At 36.5% G+C, this 24,026-nt stretch overlaps 1 protein-coding gene across 7 annotated transcripts in view; it reads right to left on the minus strand.

Annotated features, from left to right (window-relative positions):
- Positions 1-24,026, minus strand: part of Tcf12 (transcription factor 12) — a 269,146-nt gene that overhangs the window by 71,962 nt on the left and 173,158 nt on the right. For all 7 annotated transcript variants that reach the window (XM_085844776.1, XM_085844775.1, XM_085844774.1 and 4 more), the window contains exon 7: positions 4,574-4,709. In XM_085844776.1, the coding sequence (XP_085700902.1) occupies positions 4,574-4,709 (136 nt within the window). The remainder of the gene's footprint in view (positions 1-4,573; positions 4,710-24,026) is intronic.

Below are 24,026 nucleotides of genomic sequence, written 5' to 3' on the forward strand. Positions count from 1 at the left end.
AGAATAAAAAAAGTATTTAAATGATACTACACAATAAAACATGATTTTATAAAGATTGAAACATTTAAATTTGGTCTGTGAATTCTGTAAAAGGGAAAAAAGCAATTTTGTAAGCAGCATGTGGAAAAATATTATACAATAGACAGGGCAAAAAGCATTCATCAGAGCCCTTCCCCAGGAGGTGTCGTACATTTGCTTAAAACAGAAGTGCCAAACATAAACAAGATCTGGCATACTCTGTATTTGTAAAACTTACAGCAAAATTTTTGTTCTTGGTAAGTCATTTCAACTAATTCCTTGAGCAAAAGCTATACTTTATACAAAATCAAGGAAACAGCTTCTATGCTTGGAGTTATCTGGATATTTTTCTTTTGTATCTTATCATTAGCCATATACTATCACCAGTCTGGTATTCAAAGTCTAGTTTGGGGACCCTGCAAACTGTGAAGGAGAGTAAGCTGGTGGCATTCAGTTCAGAAGCTCTAAGTGCCTGGCCAGGTTACTTTAACCTCTTCTGTTTCAGCACCTTTACTTGCATGCTCCTCTCATGTAAGTATCATAATCTATGGTAACACATGAAATATGTTCATTGCATCACCTAACATTTGTGATACTTTGATGTTTAAAATGTATGCCATAGGGGTATATGTATGCCTGCATGTGTATGTACCACATGTAGGCAGTGCCCATGGGGGCCAGATGAGAAGATGCCACAAGACTGAAATTATAGAAAGTTGTGAGCCACCCTATGCGTGCTGGGAATTACTCAAGTCATCTGGAAGAGCAACCAGTGCTCTAAACTGCTGAGCTATCTCTCCTGTCCCACACTAAAGTACTTTTAGCTTTTATGTAGACCAAAACCAATTAAAATTAGCTAGTTACTGCTCCTCAGAACATTTCCTAGAGCATTTAAATTGTTTTAGAAAACACTAAGATTGAATGTAGCTCTCTAAAGTTCTTGTAAGTGCTCACATTTTACCAGACACTCCAATGTGAATAAGATGCTAAGATTGAGAACAGCAATAGGCAATAATTTACTAACATATCCACACAGAAAATGGAAGGCCTCTTCTGAGCATCAAGAGAAACATCACAGGCTGTACTCCATTTTGTCTCCTTATTTATAACCTAATGTTAACATTATAACTTCAGAGTTTTGAAAAGACAGAGAAGATAAGCAATAGTATCTATAAATCATAGTCAAATTGAAACTTGTATTTTAAGCCTAGATTTTAATGTATCCCTATTCTTTTCTAGTTATTCAATAGTTGGTTTTCTTTTAGTAACAGCACACTGGCAGGGGATTAGTTCTTTGTCACAGTGTAAACTCAGGGTCTATGAAGAAGACACTCCTAGAGACTAACCCAATATAGACTCAATGAAGGTCGTTACTAGGCTAACAAACTCAATCGGGTGAACAAGTGGAACATAGATGTGCAACATTTTGAAAGTTATTTAAAAAAAAAAAGATTTATTTATTTATTTATTTATTTATTCATTCATTCATTTATTTTTGCATACAACATTCTGCCTGCATATATGCCTGCAGGCCAGAAGAGAACACCAGATGTCATTAAAGATGGTTATGAACCACCACATGGTTGCTGGGAATTAAATTCAGGACCTCTGGAAAAACCAGACAGTTTTCTTAACCTCTGAGTCATCTCTCCAGCCTGAAAGCTATCATTCTTTAATAACAAAAAGAATGCTGGTCTAAACCATCAGAGCTGGTTCAAAAAGCACCCCCACATATTACCTGACCATGTTCCTAGAAAATAAAGACATCCATCAGAATGCTCTTCTGGATGTAGCAATCCATCACTGCGTCCTTTCTATGTACCTCATTCATACTTCAGACCTAGAGACTAGAAACACTCACCAAAATATATGGTTTTATAAGTAGATATATTAGCTGGAGGCAGTCAACAAATATTTGTGCAATCAGGGATTATAGTACATTCTTCTTTGGCTTACATTTGCTTTAGATGCTAGTCTACCTTCATTATAAACATGTTTTACAATATCTTTACATTAATTTATTATTATTTTTATCATAGTAAATTAATTATATCACATACAGGTGATATATTATGTAAGATATAATTAATATACATGAAATATATAATATTTTTATATTAAATTTAGTTTTCTTATGTTAAAAATCATTTTAAACAATGATGAGATAGAAAGTGTTACAGAATACACAGCAGCACAGAACAGACTGGTTTTATCAGGATGGATAGGTGAATGAAGGGCTATAAGTATACACACATAATTGACATAAACAATGAAGCTATAAGGGAGGAGTATGAATGCTTTCTACATAGTTTCTTTCTGTATGCTGCTCTGAACTAAACAACAGTGCCAGTGTACTAGATAGCGTGCTGTTGTCTACTTTCATTAAGTACATTATATTCTATTCATTTTACCTGAATTTCAACGGAAAAGTAAAGAAGTAACTAGTATGCAAACAAACAAACAAACAAACACAACAGCAAAAAACCCACTGGATTCAAGACTCACAGAAATCTTAAAACTTATCCCAGGAAGTAATTATGTATGTGACATCTTCTGAGTCTTAATTTTTATGTTAAACTGAAGATTAAAGTCATGAACTAACAGGACTATTGTTCTGTTGAGACAGGAATTTATGAAATCATTTTTTTTTTTTTTTTTTTTTTTTGGTTTTTCGAGACAGGGTTTCTCTTTATAGCTCTGGCTGTCCTGGAGCTCACTTTGTAGACCAGGCTGGCCTCGAACTCAGAAATCCGCCTGCCTCTGCCTCCCGAGTGCTGGGATTAAAGGCGTGCGCCACCACGCCTGGCTATGAAATCATTTTATAAACCATTGAGTAATATCTTTATCTTGGTTAAAAACTAGATGTTAACAATAGAAGATAAAACTTCCATTTAAAGCCGGGCGTGGTGGCGCACGCCTTTAATCCCAGCACTTGGGAGGCAGAGGCAGGTGGATTTCTGAGTTCGAGGCCAGCCTGGTCTACAGAGTGAGTTCCAGGACAGCCAGGGCTACACAGAGAAACCCTGTCTCGAAAAAAAAAAAAACCCAAAAAACCAAAAACAAAAAACCTCACACACACACACACACACAAAAACCCAACAACAAAACAACAACAACAAAAAACCTTTCACTTAAGAAGAAACTACTTGTAAGTTAGAAGAAGAAAACTTGGCTAAATTCTCTTATGGACAAAAATATTAAGTTGTTTGCTGAAAAACTGTTAGAAGTATGGTTTTAGTTGGGTGATGGTGGTGCGAGTCTTTAATCCCAGCACTCAGGATGCAGAAGTAGGTGGATCTTCAAGTAAGTAGGAGTTCAAGGCCAGCCTGGTCTAGTGAGTGAATTCCAGGACAGCCAGGGATACAGAGAAAAACTCTGTCTCAAAACAACAACAACAACAACAAAACTATGGTTTTACATGGCTGCTTAAAACAAGACCTGAAAAATGACATTAATAGACAGATTAACACTGAAGGGAAGAAAACCTCGAGGCCTTTACCGTATTCCAAGAACTGAAATTGGAAGAAACGGGAGAGCTCCTCAATCAGTTATCAAATACTAAAGGGTCAGCAATGAGATTATACATAGAACAGTAATATTGAGGATGGAGGCATTGCTCAGGTTAAGAGCACAGGCTGCTCTTCCAGAGGTCCTGAGTTCAATTCTCAGCAACCACATTGTAGCTCACAACCATCTGTAATGGGATCAGATGCCTTCTTGTGGTGTGTCTGAAAACAGCTACAGTGTCCTCACATAAACTAAATAAATTAAAAAAAAATTATTAAAAAAAAAGTAACATTGTATGGACTGACCATGTTATATTTATATGTTTAGAAATATACATATAAAACAATAATTAAAGAAGACCATGAACTTGAGAGCAAGGTGGGAGTCAAGGGATAGGGTGAAGGGAGAAAGGGAAGGGAAATGTAATTTCAAAAAAAATATTATAAATTAAAAAATGGTTTTAAGGTAGCACAGTATATATACAGCACAGAGTGCTCATAATGATGAAAACATGGTTTAAATATTGAATTGTCAGTCAAGACTACTTATAATTAGTCAAACTTTGAATTCAAAGTGAATGAGTGTTTTGCAACAGTGGGAGCTCTGACGACTTCATTCATTATGTATCTAACGCATACAGGATGAGTATCCCTTACCTGAAATGCTTGTGGCAGGATGTGTTTTAGTCTTCAGATTAGGACTACCTGTATACACATCATGCAGTATCTTGGAGTCAGAACCCACATGTAAAGAGTAGGTTCATTTATATTCATATACACCCTTTCTACATAATCCAAGGGTAATTTTGTACATATTTTATTTAGTGTGCTTCATGGCTGTGGCCCGTCTCAGGAGGTGAGGTCAGTATTCAACAGGTTTCATACTTCAGTTCTCTGGATTTTAGATTTTGGATTGGGAATACTCAGCCTGTATATTATTTGTATGTAAATACCCCTGACTTCAAATGATGACTTAGAAAATACATTTCTCCTCATTAAAAGCACAGCCAGAAATACAGACTAAAGGAGTGAGGGCTCCTGGGACTCACCTAGGGCTACAGACTCATGGAGCGGTCTTCTTCTAGAGCTCGTGGCAGAGAATGAGTAGTATGGTGTTCCAGGTTTTCCTGAAGAAGACAGCTGTGCCGGACTCCCAAGTCCTAGGTCTTGTCTCAGGAGACTAGACTATAACACAAAGCCAAGGAAACAAGTCATCTTGCTGCTAATGATCAGGCTCATCACTTCTGAATAACCAACAGTGCCCTAATCAATGCCTTGAAATTTAGAAGGAGTCAATAAATACTTTAAAATTCAATGGAAAAAAGAAAGCAACTTCAATAAATGGTGCTGGTCTAACTGATTGTCTGAATGTAGAAGAATGAAAATAGACCCTTGTCACCTTGTACAAAGTACTCAAGTCCAAGTGGATCAAGGACCTCAACTTTAAACCAGATACTCCGAATCTAACAGAAGAGAAAGTGGGAAAGAACCTTGAACTCATTGGCACGGGGGAAATTTCCTAAACAGAACTCCAATGGCTCATGCTCTAATATCAAGAATTGATAAATGGGACCTCATGAAACCGTAAGGCAAAGGACATAGTCGATAAGACAAATCGGCAACCTACAGATTGGTAAAAAATCTTCACTAACCCCACATCCAATAGAGGGCTAATAGCCAAAGAATATAAAGAACTCAAGAAGCTAACCACCAAAAATACAAACAATCCAATCAAAAAATGGGGTATAGAATGAAATAGAGAATTCACAACTGAGGAATCTTGAATGGTGGAGAAGTACCTAAAGAAATGTTCAAAGTCCTTAGTGATCAGAGAAACATAAATCAAAATAACCCTGAGATTCCACCTTACACCAATCAGAATGGCTAAGATCAAAGCCTCAGGTTCCTCAACCTCATGTGTCCAAAAGAGGGAACTGAGCTCCCTGGAATTGGAGTTAAAGGCACTTGTGAACCATCTGATTTATGTGCCTGAAAATGAACTTGGGTCTTTCTTCTTCAAGAGCATATGTGTTTTTAACCACTGAGCCATCTCTCTAGCCCTTAGCTCTAAGAGTTTTATTGTGAATTCCTTAAGCATTTCTAAAGAAACAGTCAAATTGCTTGAAAATAAGCAGAGTTTTACTTTGTTATTTTTCTAGAATTCCCAATGTACTGACTGCTGACTATAATAGGTGAAAGCAGGCAGCCTTGTTTTAGAGAAAGAATATAGGATTGGTTACTTTTCATTTAAAAAAAAGCAAAAAAAAAAAACCAAAAAAACAAAAAAAAAACAAACCCAAAAACTTTCCCAAGTTGAGGAAGTTCCCATTGTTAACTTGTTTTTTTTCTTTTCTTTTTTCTAAAAAGATTTACTTATTTTATGTATATGAGTACACTGTAGCTGAACAGATGGTTGTGAGCCTTCAAGTGTTTTTTGGGAATTGTATTTTTAGGACTTCTGCTCGCTCCGTCTCCCCCACCCCCCCCCAAAGATTTATTTATTATTATAAATAGGTACACTGTAGCTGTCTTCAGACTCACCAGAAAAGGGCGTCAGATCTCATTATAGGTGGTTTTGAGTCACCATGTTGTTGCTGGGATTTGAACTCAGGACATTTGGAAGAGTAGTCAGTGATCTTACCTGCTGAGCCATCTCACCAGCCCCAACTTGTTTTTTTTTTCTTAAGATTTATTTTTATTTATGTGTATATGAGTGTGTAAGCTCACAAATGCACATAGGTGTCTGTGGAAGGATCATAGCCCCTGAAGACAGAGTTATAAGTACTTGTGAACTAGTTGGCATGAATTCTGGAAACTGAAGTCAGGTCCTGTGGAAGAACAGTGAATGTTTTCAATCACCCAGCCATTTTTCTAGCCCCATAAACCTTCTTAAATGTTCTTATCAGGAAAGAGTACTAGCTTGTGTTTTTGTTTGTTGGGAACGGGTGAGGGACAGGGTCTCAAAATGGAGCCCCAGCTTGTTTGAAACTTGCTATATAAACCAAGCTGCCTGCCTCTGTTTTGCAAGGGCTAGGATTAAAGGTCTGTGTCCCACATCTGGCAGAAGTAGTAGATTTTTGTTAAATGCCCCACAAGGACCTTGAATCAGTTTAGTGAGTTTGTGGGGTTTTTTGTTTTCGGCTTTTCCTTCACATTATTACTGTGGTAAAGTAAGCTACATTGATCAATTTTCCTATGTTAAGCCATTTCCATATTTTTGGGACAAACTTTCTTGGTCATAATGTTTAATCCTTATACTGCTGTCTTCAGTGAGCTAGCATTTCATAGGTCATTTTTTTTGTATTGATATTCAAAATGGATAATAGTCTGCAAGCTCATTTTCCTTTCTGTCTGTGGCTTTGGTATCAGTATAACGCTGCCCCAATGGAGGGAAGGAGTGAGTGTTTCACAAGCAGGAGCCTCACTCCACTTCACTGGAAAAGTCAGCTGGCTCTGAGTCTTTCTTAACTCAAAAGACTTCTATCAGGTTCTTGTTTTCCTCAGTTTAATTCTGAGCCAATCTTGACAGTACATATTTCTAGGAATCTGTTCATTTCATTTAGAATATAAGTTGACAACTGCTTGTGGCATTTCTTTCTTTTTCTTTTCTTTTCATGAAGTCAGGAGTGATGTGACTTTTTCACTTCTGATTCAAGTTATTATTTAGTCAATCTAGGAATAAGTTTTTCAATTTTATTGGTCTTCTCTAGGAGCCAACTTTTAAACTGTATGCAATCCACATTGATTTAGAACTTACTAGATAAACCCAGGCAGGACTCAATTCTGTAATTCTGCTTAGCCTCCCAAATGCTGACATACTTGGCAAAGGACAAACTTTTGACTTTGTTGCTGGTTTTCTCTCCAGTTTTCTGGTCTGTTGTGTTTATGTATGCTCTATTCATTATAGTTTCTTTCCCTTCAGTTTGGTCCATTTTTATTCTTTCTAGTTTATTTTTAATTAAATTTTTATGTGTATGGGTCTTCAGTATGTGCACAGCATGTGTGTCAGCGGAGGACACTTGGTCCCCTGAGGCTGGAGTTACATACAGGTAGTTGTAGGTCACCATGGGAGTGTTGGTCCCCTGAGGCTGGAGTTACATACAGGTAGTTGTAGGTCACTATGGGAGTGTTGTGACACAACTAGGGTCTTCTGCAAGATGGACTGGTGCTCTTCAGCACTAAACCACATTTCTAGCCCTTTCTCCCTTTTCTGGTTTCTAAAACTGCAAACTTAGGGTCCTTATTTGAGTTTGCTTCTGTGCTTTCTGACATTTGGTATTGCTGTGTGCCAAAAGCAGCCATGAGTTTGTGATTGTTCTGTCTCAGCAGAGCTCTAACTCATCTGGTGTGTTGCTTCTTTAAAGCTCACATGGCAGTGATGCAGTATACACGAAACAAAGTACTAAATCAACCAAAAGCTGTCTTTCAGAAATAGTCTTTAGAACAAAGTGCTCTTCAGATTCCTCAAAAGGCAAATTCTTTTTCTGACACAGCTGATGTATTTCTTTCTGAAGTATGGAAGTGGGTAGAAGTTTAATTACCAGACACTATGGCATGTGAACAAAAAAAGACTACAGTATTAAATGTAATTAATTAGCATTAATTATATAAAATTCGACAGATACAACATTCAACAGACTCAGAGAGAAAGGGGTGACCAGACTTAAAAAAGAAATGCTCTATGCTAAAATAAGTTCCACAAGCAGTAATAAAAACAGAGAAAATGAACAATTTAAATGCAAGCACCATATATATTCTATTTCCCCCACCTCCACAAACAAAACTCTTAGCTATGGAACTTCTGATGACACTCTGTTTAAGAGCAGGGACCTAGAAATCACTGTCTAAACAGACGTTATGTATAAATTTTAATCACCACATCTGTTTTGAAGTTTTTCTTTTATTTTGCCTTTGACAGGCAGATGCAACATTTTTAAAATAGCAAGATCAGAAATATATGGAACATATGATCTCCACGTGATTGAAAGCACAGAACATGCACCTTAATTTCTTTTAATGGATGTGCTCTTTGCTCAATGTCAGATTGACTGCCCTTAATAATTTTATTAGTATTTTCTCACATGAAAGACAGAGGAAGCTGTTCACTAAACATATAAATATATGAGATAGACATAAATGTCTCTTATCAGATATTTTATAATGTTCTTGTTATACAATATTTTAAGACAATCTTTTGTTAATTAAAAACTTTATGTATGGGGCTGGAGAGATGGCTCAACAATTAAGAGCACCATCTGCTCTTCTGAAGGTCCTGGGTTCAAATCCCAGCAACCACATGGTGGCTCACAACCATCTGTAATGAGATCTGACGCCCTCTTCTGGTGTGTCTGAAGACAGCTACAGTGTGCTTACATATAACAATAAATAAATTAAAAAAAAAAACAAAACAAAACAAAACTTTATGCACTTGAGTGCTTTGCCTGAATGTACTCATGTGTACCACTGCATCCTTAGTGCCGCCTAAGTTCAGAAGAGGCTGTCAGATTGCCTAGAACTGAAGTTATAGATGGTTATGAGATACCATGTGGATGCTGGGAAGTGAATCATGGTCCTCTGTAAGAGCAACAATGTTCTTAAGCTATTGAACTACCACTTATTAAAACCCTAAACAAACAAACAAACAAACACTGCCAAAGCTGAAAACAAACAAAACCCAACCAAGTCAACCATCTCTCTCTATAATTGTGTGTGTGTATGCACAGGGTGAGGCTGAATGTGCAAATGCCATGGTGCACGTCTAGATGTCAAAGAACTATCTTGTAAAGTTAGTTTTCTCTTTCTACCTTTATGTGGGTTCTGTGTGAGTTTCCCAGGTCTGTGCAGCACGGACTTTCATTTGCAGATACAAACTTTTACAAGTGTATAAAATAATGATTTATATTAAGAGTCAACAACTTTCAGTCAGTAAGTCACTAAGTAGAATGTACTTATTTCTGAAACTACTTTCAATGAAGCAGTCCTGCTGTTGATTTCTCTATCAGCTGTGGCCCTTTCCATGCTACAGGAGAAGAGCTTAGTATGAAAGCAGTCAGTCGTCAGACTGGCAAGCATAGTCTAGCTCTCTAGCCCTTTACAGAACATGGGTTTTGACCTCTAATCTGAGGGCATGTTAAAAGGCTGAGTTCAGAGAAATATATTTGTTTAGATAATACAATAAAGTAAAACATCACAAACAAACTAAACAAACTTGCACATAGGTTAAATTTGGCCATCTTCTGAGATGTCAAGATGGTTCCAGTAAAAAGCACAAAATGGCCTAAATGGTGAGGAGGAAAGTGCATCTTCATGTTTGAAAAAAGAGGTCAAATAAATATACTAATATCTTGGAAAAAGCAAAAGTGGACTAGCCACGCTAGACTTGAATTCTGATTTGGATACTGGGCAAATGTACTACTTGAACAAATAGTTCCTCTTCTCTCCATGCATGCATTACCAACAGCTCTCAGGCACAAGGGGAAGGAAGCAAGACTTTACAGTGTAAGTATGAAGCAGAGTCACAGAACATTTCTTCCATTTTTCTCTTTCCTCTGTAAATCATTGTGGTTATGTGTCCATCTTTATGTAAAAAGGATAGTACTCTAATTTTCTATTTCTTCAGCCCAATACTTTTTGGTCTGTGTAATGGTTTCAGAAGGTCAGGTCTGCTATGAATTCAAGCTTGTTGGGTTGTAATTCTCAATGGCTTAAACTAAGACTAGATGAAGAGAGAAGAGACAAGAGTAGCAAACCCCTGGAGGGAGAGGTGACAATTAAGAGTCTGAATCTAAAGGATATGACAGACTCAAGATATATTAGCTCAAATCAAGAATAGAAAACACATCACATGTTCTCCCAGTATTCAGCAGGAGTACATTCACAGTGTGCACACAATGAAAAGTGAAATGTTTACCAATGAATCTTGACAAATATGTAACTCGCAGTGTACGCTTATCTACCTTTTGTTTGTGTCTCTACTTTTTCAAAATTAAAGCCTTGAGAAGATAATAAACACCACCAAAGACTCACTAGGAGCATTTCCAATGTACATCTCATTAAATTTTCCAGCATCTTATGTAGGTCAGGTGAGAAAGCCTCTTCCTTTTTACAAGATTCCCAATGTGAAGGACTCTCACTGACACATACAAAGAGATTAACTTGAAAAAAATATCTAAGTAATTCCTAAATGACTCTGTGGACTAAATCCTAAAGCTGAATTATCTATGGAGGACAAACTAGGAGACTGCAAATGTGCACAGACTATATGTTGAAAGACAGGACAAACTTCTTACAGGGACAAATAATTCCTTGCTACTAACTAGTGTTGGTAAGACTTTTCCTTCACTATAGACAAACCTGGACAGGAAATGTCCTATCTTCTTGTTTCACCATCATTACTGATGCCAACAACAAGAGAGGCTGTGGTTCCTCTCAGCTGTCTGAATCATATAATACCTGTTTCCGCATTGTGTACACTCTGTTATGACGTACATGAGGAAGACAAAGAAACACACTGCTCTTCAGATTGCTAACTTAGCCTGCTGACTACACAGACCCATTCTACACTGAAAGAAAGAAATACCAAATTTACGACACAATATCATCTGAAAGGACTTGACAATAAATAAAGCCATGCCCAATAAATCAATGGGAAATATGACTAAAAAACAGAGCAAAATTATAAAAGCCTTATATCTTGATAAGTCTACCAATAAAATCATATAGTTTTCCCTTGTTACCTTAATTGTGTAGCTAACACCAAAGCAAAAGTGAGCTACTTTACTTTTATTCTCCTAAAATAAAATTAGATCCCAGCTCATATTATTGACTTTTCTTCCTGCTTTAAAATAAACGAGCCACACTATTGATTACCACTGATCTTGGCCTAGAGGTATCTTAAGCAGAAAGAATACTAATGTCCCAGAGGATAATCAGGCAACCCAGTTTTGTTCAGCCAAGCTGTCTTTCTTACAGGGGCAGAGTTAATACTCTGAAACGAGATAGCACTCGTTTCTTATTACATCACTAGGAAAAACCATTTTCATAGTCTTCTAGAACCTCATCTGTAAAAGATGTATTGAACAATGAGTAATACTCAATGGAAAAGTTATCCTTTGAGCTGCTAAGTTATATAGAAAACCTCCAGGATGTAACATTTCAAATTATATATGATAAATCAGTTAGTGAAAAGACTCGCTTCTTTATAAGGAACATTAGGAATCCATGTGAGATACATCTTTAAGCTCGCGCTCTCTCTCTCTCTCTCTCTCTCTCTCTCTGAGAGTTATGCTGGCTTTGAAATGTGAACTTAAGAAAGCTCTATAGTTTAAATGTGCCGTGAAAGTTAATAAAGGAATAAAATAGTGGACTTGACAAATATCTTTTTTTTTTTTTTTTTGGAGACAGGGTTTCTCTGTGTAGCCCTGGCTGTCCTGGAACTCACTTTGTAGACCAGGCTGGCCTTGAACTCAGAAATCCACCTGCCTCTGCCTCCCAAGTGCTGGGATTAAAGGCGTGTGCCACCACCGCCTGGCAACAAATATCATTTTTTAATGTTAATTATAATCGGTTAGACTGGAAAAGACTGTAAATGTGACTTTATAGGAGAGAAAAAGAACACACAAAACAGTAGCTAAAAGGATTCAGATCACACAGCAATAGTATAAGTATTCATTATCTTTATAAGAGAAAATATATGCAGATGGTAAATGTATGCTTGCTTTTTTAGACTACTTTTTTTTAACTACTAAATGGATTGGTTTAAATACTTACTAAATATACTCATATCTATTGCTAGTTTCAAATTAAATAAGGGCTTAATTAGCCCTATATCAGAGACTCTAAGCACCAGGCTGGGAGTGGTGACTCACACCTGTGATCCTGGCTCTTGGGAGGCTGAGATGAGAGGACTATAGCAAGTCTGAGGCCAGCCTTGTCTGCAGAGTAAGACCCCATCTTTTAAAAAATAAAAAAAACATTAACTTATTATTAAAAACTTGAAGTACTGAGTCTTTATCATTAATCTGTATTCTACGAAGATAAGATTGAGAATACTAGAGTCACATATCTCAAAATATTTCTGCTGCCTAGGCAGTGTCTAATCTCATGCTTCCTTTACATTCATAAAATGGTATACAGTATCCCTACATAAAGATAAGCAGCTGTTCAGAAGGGCTGCCTTCTCAAGGAGGGAGCATGCTTCACCTCAGCAGAGAAGAGACAGCACCATCAGGGCAGCAGCTCCATTCCTGGCTCCATCGCCGCCTTTCCTACTGTCATTGGATGATCAAGACACAAAACTATGTTCAGAGAAAATTAGTAAACTGTTGCAACAATTTCTCTTTTATATGTACTTCTCTTATTTTTAGAACAAAGATCACAGTAGTTTGACTGTAACTCCAGTTGAAGTTTCAGAGATAATGACAGGTGACTGCAGGATGACCAAGAAGTCCTTCATTTTAAATTACACTCAATGAAAACTCTGAAAGGACGAGGACTCAGGGCAAACAAGAAATGGGCTTTAATATATCAGTCTGTTGATTTTCTACAAATGACTAAAAAACAGACTGCAATAAATTTTAACTTTGGCAAACACTAACATATATAAAATAATTGTATTTGATGCTAACTCATTTACATTGAAACTTCAAGGGTGTCAGCAATTATCTACAAGCTACTGAAGAAGTCTGTCCAAGAATTTCATCAGACAGGAACACCCATGCTGGGGGTTATCATCTGAGAACAAAGCATTGTGAATGAGTAATCAATAGAACTGCAGACAACGAGCCGTTAATTACGACCCTCACAAGCGTTTTGTCTAAGACAAGATTTCATTAAATGCTTTGTGTAACCTGCACAGCTCCGAGCCATTACCAACACTTTGGACAGTATATTAATTCAGGGTGGGGGCTGGGAAAGGAGCATGCACAGAAAACTGTAACAGAAACCCCACCGCTTCAAATGTCCTCCTGGGTCTGTAATACACTAGTTACAACTAGCCAGGTTCTTTAACATGTATAAATCTTATTTTCCCAATACAAATTCTGGAAATTTTAATTATCATTGTCTATGCTTTTAAATGTCATACAGGTTTGAGAAGATGATGACAGTTATCCTGTCACCCATTTCTGCAATTCACCCATTTCTGCCTTAAAAAGAAATAAACTTACCTACATGTGATTAAGTTTCTAAGGGATGTCAATTGAACAGCTCAAATTTTTAAATTTTTCTTTAAGTATAAGCAGCAAAGAGAAATTTTATTATCTTAGTAGTTATTTTTAATGAAAAGTTTCACCCTTTTCCCCAAATTTTATACCAGCCAATGAAAATTTATCAGAGTAAACTATGTAAGTTGCATATCAATTAAGAAAAATTTCCTGAAGGGCATGGGATATGTTGCAAGTGCCTGCCAAGCAGGAGAAAGAACAAAAAATACTTCCTAGAAAAAAAGCTGCACGAAGAAGACAAGCTAGTCATCTGAATATATTAAGTATTTAAGTAATTACAAACATGGCAACTTTTTAAAAAGTTTTTTTTTTCTTTTTTTTAAACAGTTGTGGAAGGTATCCCCACTTCCAAAAGACTACTACAGGGATTTAATAAGGACATACTTAAGTAGGGTTGCTAGTGATTTTTCTTTTGATGTGTTGGTCCATGCTGTATCCCAGGAACTGGGATCTCAGAAAGCAGGTTTAATGGTTCTAGCCAACCCATACTAAAGAATGAGAGACCCTGGAACAACTCCCTAACTCCTGAAGACACCTCTTCTCAAGTAACCACTTTTTCTGAATATTTGAATTTAGAAACCTTCTGTTAAAAAGAGCCCTGTGATATATTCCTAGGAGCACAATAGTATTCTGAGAAAACTCTTCAAAGCTTTTATGTGGAACTGATTTTCACTAAGTATTCCTGAGGGTAACACCTAATCCAATCTGGTGTTAGGCACGCAGTTAACGAATCCACACCTGGACAGCTTCAAGACTCTGATTATTATTCTGGGAAATTTCATATTTACATGAAAGGAGAAGGAGTACAATAAACCTTGTTCTAGTAGCCCAATTTCAACAGTTGATAACACCTAGTTATTTCTGGTAATAGTACATCTTGATTGTCAATTTGACACCATAAAACACATTCTTGGATGTGTGTGATATTGTTTCTATAAAGAATTAACTGAAAAGGGAGAATCCACCTTGAATGTGGGGAGCAACAATCCATGAGCCAATATTCTATATTGAACAAAAAGGAGAAAGTGGGGCTGGAGAGATGGCTCAGAGCACTGGCTGAGGTTCAGAGCACTCTTCCAGAGGTTCTGAGTTTAACTCCCAGCAACCACATGGTGGTTCATAACTATCTATATAATGTAATTTGGTGCCCTCTTCTGCAGCAGAACACTGTACACATAATAAGCAAGCAAGAAAGTACAAACAAACAAACAAACAAACAAGTCTATCTTATAAAAGGAAAAGAGAAAGTGAGCCTAGTACTACCGTTCATCCTTCTCTGCTTCCTAACTGGATAGCATGACCTGCTTCATACTTCTGCCATGCCTTCCTCTTCAGGACGGAAGGGACTCTCAATTGTGAGCCAAATATATCTTCTCCTTTAACTTGCTACTTGTATGGTATTTGATCACAGCAATGAGAAAAGTCACTAAAAATATACTATTTACTTTGCTATTTCCAAGTGTTCAAAACTGACATAACAATATTATGTTAGATTTACTGTGTAGGTACAAGTTTTTGTATGTTTCAAGTCCTTAATCTATATACAAAAGCACAACTGTCAATTTTAGAGTTAACAGGAACAGTAGGTGAAAGATTTTCCTTGACAAGAAACTTGCAAAAATCTAATTCTCATTGGTGGAAAATTATAACTGTTTATTATCTGATACATTAAGATTTCCCTCCCACAGAATTTGTTTTACTATGCTCTAAACTAATAAATCCAGATTAAATTACATGGTTCAGATCTTAACATTTTTTCTAACTACTTGTGTCTTGGACTCCTTTATAGGCTACTTTAAGAGAGCACTCCCACAGCAGAAGCTGAACTTTGTTCTAAGAGATAGCTGTGCCTTCCCCATCCTTCTTGGCCTCCAATCACCAATCTAACTATCCAGTCCTCAAAAGAGAACACTGCAGCCCCGTGAGCAGTGAAGTCCAACACACTCTGTGACATAGCCTCCTGCCTGTACCAATGCCACCTTCCTTCCTACCTCACTTGCTCTTTTACCTCATGACCTAGTATCTTGACCTTTCCTCCTAGTGCCAAAGTTTAATCATGGTTTCATTTCCTTGAAACCTAGAACATAAAGTCTATTACCTCAACCATTCTCTCCTTATCTCTGACATTTATCAGCTATTTAGTCTTAGGTAGATGACATAGCTTGAGGCTTCAAGTTCCTTGGATAGGAAGCAGCAGTAGCAATAATAACTGTAAGGTTAAAAAGATAAAGTCACAATGCATCATCACATCAACTTGTCCAACTGACCTGCAAATATGATCACTATATCAAATTTAATCACTTGCTGTTTTGTGATTTGAGTGACTATCCTCCAAGTCACCAACCACCATCTTTGTGATTTCAGCTGGGATCCTCATGAAGGAGTAGGAAGTACCCTGCAGCTCCCTACCACCCGCTGGATGAAATACCCCAATAACTGCATGTGCCTTCGGGGAGGGGCGAGAGTATACAGGTATGTGGCTATGGGGAAACTCTCATCCCTGTTGGGTAAAGGCTTTCTAGCTGTGGCCTGCTGGGGGTTGGGAGGAGAATTACCCACAGTCCTGCAAAATACTCCTTACCTATGCTCTGCAAGGAAGCCCAGTAAACTTTATTCCTTTCCCAGGGTGAACTTTGTGAAATTATGCCTTGGTTTTTGAAGAAGGAAGAGATGTTTCTTGCATCTTTTTCTAGGAAGGAGTTTTAGCAAGTTAGGTATTTAAGTCTGCTGGTTATGAATAGAATAGTAAGAATTAACTGCATATATAATTTGATATCAATAATAATTTCTGGTGTTCTGCCTTAGAAGGATCACCAATAACAACCAGAAAGTCTTTTGCTTGTCACTACAGGGATCAAGAATTGATTGTGATTTTTTTAAAACATTATTTTTTACCATTAATAACTTATTTGCTTATTTATTTGTTTACTTTATTTTGGTGTGTGTGTGTAAAACTTGCTGAAGTTAGTTTTTTTCTTTTACTGTATGGGTTGTGAGGACTGAACTCTTTGTTCTTGTTCTTATCAGATTTGACCTTCTTTTTTCCTGGCTGTGAGCAGAAAAATCCTTGACTTCTGCAATGGCAACAGAGTCCTTAGACGGAGTGGGAATTAGAATCAAGGATCTTACTTTGTGTGTGTGTGTGTGTACGAGGTATATGCACACTTTGTATAGGGGTGTACAAGTGTGCATGCAGGTATGTATATATGTGTTATGTGTCTTCTACAAATGTCAGTTGTCTTCTATAATTCTCAAACTTATTTTTTGATACAAAAGACTTTTCATGAGCCTTGGAGGTTATATATTGGCTAGGTATCAATTAACTTGGTAAATGAACCCCAGGCATCTGTTGATGATCTCCTTGGCCCTGACATGGTTATACATACATTTTGCCATATCTCATTATTTAACTGGGTCCTGGAGATCTAAATTCAAGTCTTAATACTTGTGTGACAAGTACTTTATTGAATGAGTCTTTCCCCAAATCCCTCCTATTGCCTCTTAATATTAAAAATCCTAAATTTAACTTCTACATATGATGAAGCTGCAATTTACATTATTAATTGTAATATCTTCACTGAATAATTTCTGATTAACTTAAAACTGTTTTGAAATATATTTGGTCCAGAAAATTATATAGCATCAACTTTCTTGTTCTAATATTGTAATAACTCAGAGAAAGGGCAAGGTACCTATAGTACATTTTGTATCAGTTACTTTTCTACTGCTGTGATTAAAAAAAAAAATGACCAAAGCTCCTTATAGAAGGAAAGGTTTCTTTAGTGTATGGTTCCACAGGGAGAATAGTCATTTATGGTGGGCAAGGACGGCAGTAAGTAACAAGGTACGGTGACTAGAGCAGAAATGATGTGCTCACATTTTGAAACATAAGAATGAAGCAGAGACAGCAAACTGAAAATGGCTTCAGTACTGCAACTCTGAAAACCAGACCCATGTAACAGACTTTCTCTAGAAAGGCCACACACCAGCTCCACCAACTGGGAACCAAGTTTCAAATGCCTGAGAATCACAGGTTTGCTGTCCTTTAAAAACCTTTAATTCTCATGGAAAAAGAACAGGTTAGAAGTATAACACTGGTCATAAATGACAGGCTCTGATTATAACAATTATCAGAAACATATGCCTTCTCAGGAAAAATATTTAATATTTTATTAAAATATTAAATATTTAATATTTTGATGGAAAACTATTATCAAGAGCAGAGCATGTTCTGTAAAGAAACCAGATAGAAAAAGTGTACAAATCTAGTAGGTCAAACCTCATGTGCTACTACTAGACAATTTCTGACACTGAAGCAGAAAGATGTTACCAATCTGTAATGAATAGAAATTGCTGCTTTCCAAGTAGAAAGTAGGTGAACTTGGCTGGCAGTCTGCTTAGTCTGCTTAGTCTATAGCATGCATACAACTATCTGTTCTCATTCTAGTAGTGATTTTACAATTTTACAATTCCACAAGTTATACATTACTAGTAGTAAAGCAAAATAACTGTCATAATTCTGTCTAGCAGATGGATGAAGGGCCTGTACCACCATCTTCAACACATCTATTTTCTATACACCCAGTAAAAAAAAAAATGCTAGCCTGTATATTGAGTTCCTTATTTTTGCTCTATGAACATCACTGTTTAGATTCTCATTTGAATTAGTTCTGTAACTTTTTTTAAAAAAAGATTTATTTATTTTATGTATTTGAGCACACTGTAGCTGAACAGATGGTTGCAAGCCTTCATGTGGTTGTTGGGAACTGAATTTTTAGGACCTCTGCTTGCCCCAGTCAGCCCACTCGTTCTAGTCAACTCTGCTTGTTCCAGTCAACTCTGCTCCCTCAGTCCCTGCTTGCTCTGGCCTCAAGATTTATTTATTATTATACAAAGTACACTGTAGCTGTCTTCAGGTGTGCCAGAAGAGGGTGTCAGATCTCATTACAACAGAAGAGCAGTCAGTGCTCTTACCCGCTGAGCCATCTCACCAGCCCCTGTAACATCATCTTAACATTTATTTACTGACAAGATGAAGTTAATCATTTTTATATGCATGGGAGATTGGTAATTTTTACTTTTGTTTGATTTTTTTAAAGAATGCCTTTATTTTATTTTTAATTATATGTGTATACCTGTGTCTGTGTATGTGTACTAGTTTGTTTTGTTTGGGTGTCTAAGTAGCCAGAAGAGAGCACTGGATCCCCTGAACCAAGTTAAAATGGCTGTAAGCTATCTAATGTCAGCACTGAGAACTAACCCTGGGTCCTCTGCAAGGGTGGTATATATTCTCCATGATATTGCTTGATTTTTTTTTTGGGGGGGGGGTGAGACATAGTTCCATGATATAATTTGACTTGCCAGAATCACTGAGTCATAAGGTATCTTTAAATCAATGAGTCATCAGGATGTTGATCATCCTGCCTCAGACTAGCAAGTACTGGATTTATATTGTGCGTAACTTAACTTTTCCTTAAAAAGCCATTTGCTTATAATTTTAAATTATTAATTAATAACAGTGTTATACATTCAAAATATTTTAACAATATCTTCCATTTCATTGTTCTTTTCATATGAACTGGAGAAATGATATTTCCAATACAGTTTCCATGACTCTGGTCAATCTTCCAAACATCCATATCTGAGTCTCACATTGCTAAGAAACCTGCCCCCCCTTTTTTCATGCCTCCATTTATGCTAAAACTCTTGCAGCATAAATGATAAATTCCCTGGGTAGTTATGCCAGCTCTTTCCTTGTAATACAGCCATCTCACACTATTAAGTAAATATTCTACACAGGCCAAACAAAAACACTGTTATTGCTAAAACACATAATACAGTATTTTCATGCTTAACAGATTATTGACACCTTCTATTTGTTATGATGTAAATAAGTCAGCAGAAACACAAATGAGCAAGGACTCTCACAATCTTTATTCTTTGGCTAGGTTATGAGGAAGGAAGCAAGCAGGAAAAGATGCTGCTGTCTGTCCCAGCGTGCCTCCCCTTTACTATGTCAAATTTAACTCATTTTGTATGGCCTTGGAATTTTATACATCCTTTAAAAACTTTTGCTTATATCAAAATCACATTAACTTTTCGAGTGTTAACTTATACCCATATAACTAGAGATTACTATTCTTTATTCAATAATTTTAATTTTCTCTCCATGTACATAGCTTGTTTCTGCCAGCCTGTGGATGGCAGATCTTCTGTTCTGTTGCTTGAATTATTATTATTATTTTTTTTTTTTTGGTTTTTCGAGACAGGGTTTCTCTGTGTAGCCCTGGCTGTCCTGGCACTCACTTTGTAGACCAGGCTGGCCTCGAACTCAGAAATCCACCTGCCTCTGCCTCCCGAGTGCTGGGATTAAAGGCATGCGCCACCACGCCTGGCTTGAATTATTTCTTAACTTAGAAAGTAAAACAAGAAAATACTTAATTCATTTCTTTATGTTCTAAACAATCTTATACACTGACCCTTTTCTTCGACATTTTCCATTCAATAAAAGAATAAGAGAAAAGATAAAGCATCTAATAAAAGAAAAATCATCTTAAAATTCTTTAAAAATTTATTAAAATTTCAAGTTTATAAGAGAATGACCTCAAATAAAAATCTACCTAAAACTTAAAACAATTACTTAGGTTACTGAAATAATTTATGCTTTGCAATCTGTTCCAAGTAAAAGTGATCACGGTTTTGAAATTATCCCAGAGTACAAGCATAGAAAGGGGTTACAAATGTGCTAATACCACTGCATTCAGAACTTGGATTAAAACCACAGGAGTCTCTAAAGATAGTGTCCTTTTGGGGGGAAATGGGATTTTGGTTAAATTCAATTCATCAGTTTTCTTTCATGTCTCATATTTCTGCCTCTTTTGTAAGAATTTCTGTGGGGGGCTGGAAGAGATGGCTCAGTAATTAAGAGTGCTTTCTGTTCATACAGAGGGTCCAGTTAATTCCCAGTAGGCACATCAGGTAGCTTAAAACCACCTCAAACTCCAGCTCTAGGAGAAATCTGGGCACTGCAGATATGTGGCACACATTTAGAAAACCATGCACACGTGCACACACACAAAAATAAAAATGTCTCTTTTTTTTGTAAAGTAATAATTATTTGTTGATGGATGATGATAACATTCACATACAATTTCTCTAAAGTATTAATTATTTTAGCTTTCAAATTCACGTTCTACTTCAAACAAGTTTTATATAGTGTAAGAAATAAAAGTTTCTGTCTCAATACAGTTACTTCAGTACCTTACACTGAAGAGATTGAATTGCTCATATCAACATCATATATCCAGGAGCCCTTTCTCAGCTTTCTGCTTTGTTCCTTGAGCTATGTGTCCATCTACATACAAATACTACATTGTCCTTCTATTATTAGTATAGCTTTGAAGTAAACAGTGAAAGCTGGTAAGTCCATCCTTCTTTGCTAATTGTTTCTGTTTCTTTCCTGTTCTTGTTGGGTTTTTCTTTTTCTTTTTCTTTTTCTTTTTCTTTAAGACAGAATTTCTCTGTAGCACTGGCTGTCCTAGAACTCAGAGGTTTGCCTGTCTCTGTCTCCCAAGTGCTGGAATTAAATGTGTGCACCACCACTGTTTTTGCAGCAGCAGCAGCTGGTGCTTCTCCTCCTCCTCCTCTTCTTCATCCTCTTTAAAAATATTTATTTATCTAATGTACTAGTGCTCTATCTACAGGTACATTTGCATGCCAGAAGAGGGCATCAGATCCTGTTATAGATGGCTGTGAGCCACCATGTGGTTGCTGTGAATTGAACTCAGGACCACTGGAAGAGCAGTCAGTGCTCTGAACCACTGAGCCATCTCTCCAGCCCATTTTGGTTTCTGAATCTTTTGTCTTTAATTTTAAAATTAGCTAATTAATTTATTTATTGTGTGTGCAAACAGGAACATGTGAACATATATAGAGGTCAAAGAACAACTTGTAGGAAGTCATTTCTGTCTACTTTGTGGATTCCAGGGACTAAACTCAGGTCGTCAGGCTGCGCAGCTAATATATTACCTGCTGAATCATCTCACTGCTCTCTGCTATCTTTGAAAACAAACTTTTAAATATTCTTGTCAGTATCTATAACATTTATTGGAACTCTGGTTAGATTCATATTAAATTTATAGCCCAATTTAGGAAGAAATAAAATGTCAATAATACTCTTCATATTCATGAGCATGCTATCTCTGTTCAGATTTCTTATTTCTTCCAGTTGTGTTGCATATTTTCACTATTAAAGTCTTATATTCTGTTAAACTTATACCTTGATGTCTCCTGAGTTTTAGAATTACTCTGCTATTATTATGTGGTTCTGTGCCTATATGTGAGTATAGGCATGTGAGTGAACGGGAAGGTCAGAAACAACCTTTCAGAGCTATCTTTCTCTTTCCACTGTATGGGATTTAGTACGGTTGCTGAACATTTATGGTCTAATGATTTTTTTTGTTGCCTTCTACCATCACACGGTCAGAGAACACCTGCTGTGCATTTTCAAACCTTTGCACTTCATTGACACTGATTTTATGAGCTGGTATATGATTCAATACTCCTGACTAACATAAAAGAAACTTACATTCTCAACTGTTATATAGAGAGTTCTGTAAATACCAATAAGGACAAGTTGTTGAGCTAATTTAGTTCTATTACTAAGATTTTGTACCGTTATCTTGTCCATTGCTGATAAAAAAGATCTCCAAATCTTGTTTATTTTACATCTATTTGGTGTTTTGCCTGCACATATGCCTGTGTGCCACTTGAGTGCCTGGTGCGCAGAGACCAGAGAATGTGTTGTGTATGGGCTGCTATTAAACCAGAGATCTCTGGAAGAACAAACAGTACTCTTAATGGCTGAGCACTTAAGATCTTCACATCTTCATTTACACAAATTTATTTCTAACTTTATATATTTTTTGCTTTACCTATTTTTAAGTTTTCAATAGGTGTACATACATTTGTCACATTTTCCAAATATTTGTACTCTCATCACGTTTGAATTCAATGCCTATATATAAACAGCTAACTGAATTTTTAAACTGCTTGTTTCTAAAGGTTTAATAATGAACTTAGATAAAGCCTTCAACTTCTGGGATGTAAAAACTAACACTGCTATATTTTAAGGTTCTGAAATTTTTATTTAAGCTGTTCAAATATTTGTTTAAGAAGTATCAGAGAAAAACTATCATAATGACAAAGAATTCTCACATTGCTACGTAGTTTAAAAGGTAATGCCTGTCATTAATTTAATAAAAATGGCCCAATTAGCCTCTGTGCTGGATCAATTAAAAATTCAATTGCATAATGATCTATCCGTACTTCCAGTAAAACTACTATACCCCTTTCCATTTAATGGCCCATCAGTTCTGTGATTGAGGGTAATAAGAGAAGACTCATTTACTAATGTATTATTACATCATCTTTACATGAAATAAAGTCCATCAGGCATTATTAAATTAGCCCAAATCTTACAGAATGTCAGCAACATTTTATATACATTAACAGCAGAGTTAATGTTCCTTGGGGTATGCTGGTTGAAAAATATTAAAGGTGGCATTTGGATATAAGTTTGTAGTCACTATTTATCTTCCTTTTTATTTTTGTCACTTGTGAATGTTAATGACAAAGTAGCAATTGGTTAAGCATAGATTTTACTTCTTATCCATTAAAGCACACATTATTTATACATAATTTTTACTTTGAATGAGAGTTAATATGATTTCTCTTTGTTCATCATCACCATAATGAACTTTATTATAAGACAGACTCTTATAACGGTTATTATAAGAAAGGGTCAGAGATTCTCAGAACTTGGTGCCTTTTCTGCTTCAGTCTCTGGAGTGCCAAAAGTACAGGAAGCACCATGCCCAACATCATCTTCATTTTTATAATTTGAGTTTGCCAAGTTTATGCTCAGAACTCAAATCAGTTGGTGTTATCCACCATAATTTCTCTAACAGCTGCAGCACAGCAAGAGCTAGGAAACAGTAATAAATAGCAGAACCATTGTTCTTTTCGCAGCAATGAATCCCTTTGACTGGTTTCAAGAACCCTTTTGTCTTCACTGATGCTGTCTGTCCTGGCTGTAATACCACCTTTTCACTGCTTTGCTATACTATGGAGTTCCTCTCTAGGATCATGGATAGCTTGTGCTGTCAACTGTTTAGAAACCTATCATTCTCACATGTGTAGCTTAAGTCTTGTGTTTTGTTGTTATACCTTCTGTAAGTTCGCTGTTCTCTTTGCATGGGACTTCTTGATCTCTACAATG

The sequence above is a fragment of the Mus caroli genome, unplaced genomic scaffold (genome assembly GCF_978045245.1).
Source record: "Mus caroli unplaced genomic scaffold, Mus_caroli_1 scaffold_11, whole genome shotgun sequence".
Lineage (NCBI taxonomy): Eukaryota > Metazoa > Chordata > Mammalia > Rodentia > Muridae > Mus > Mus caroli.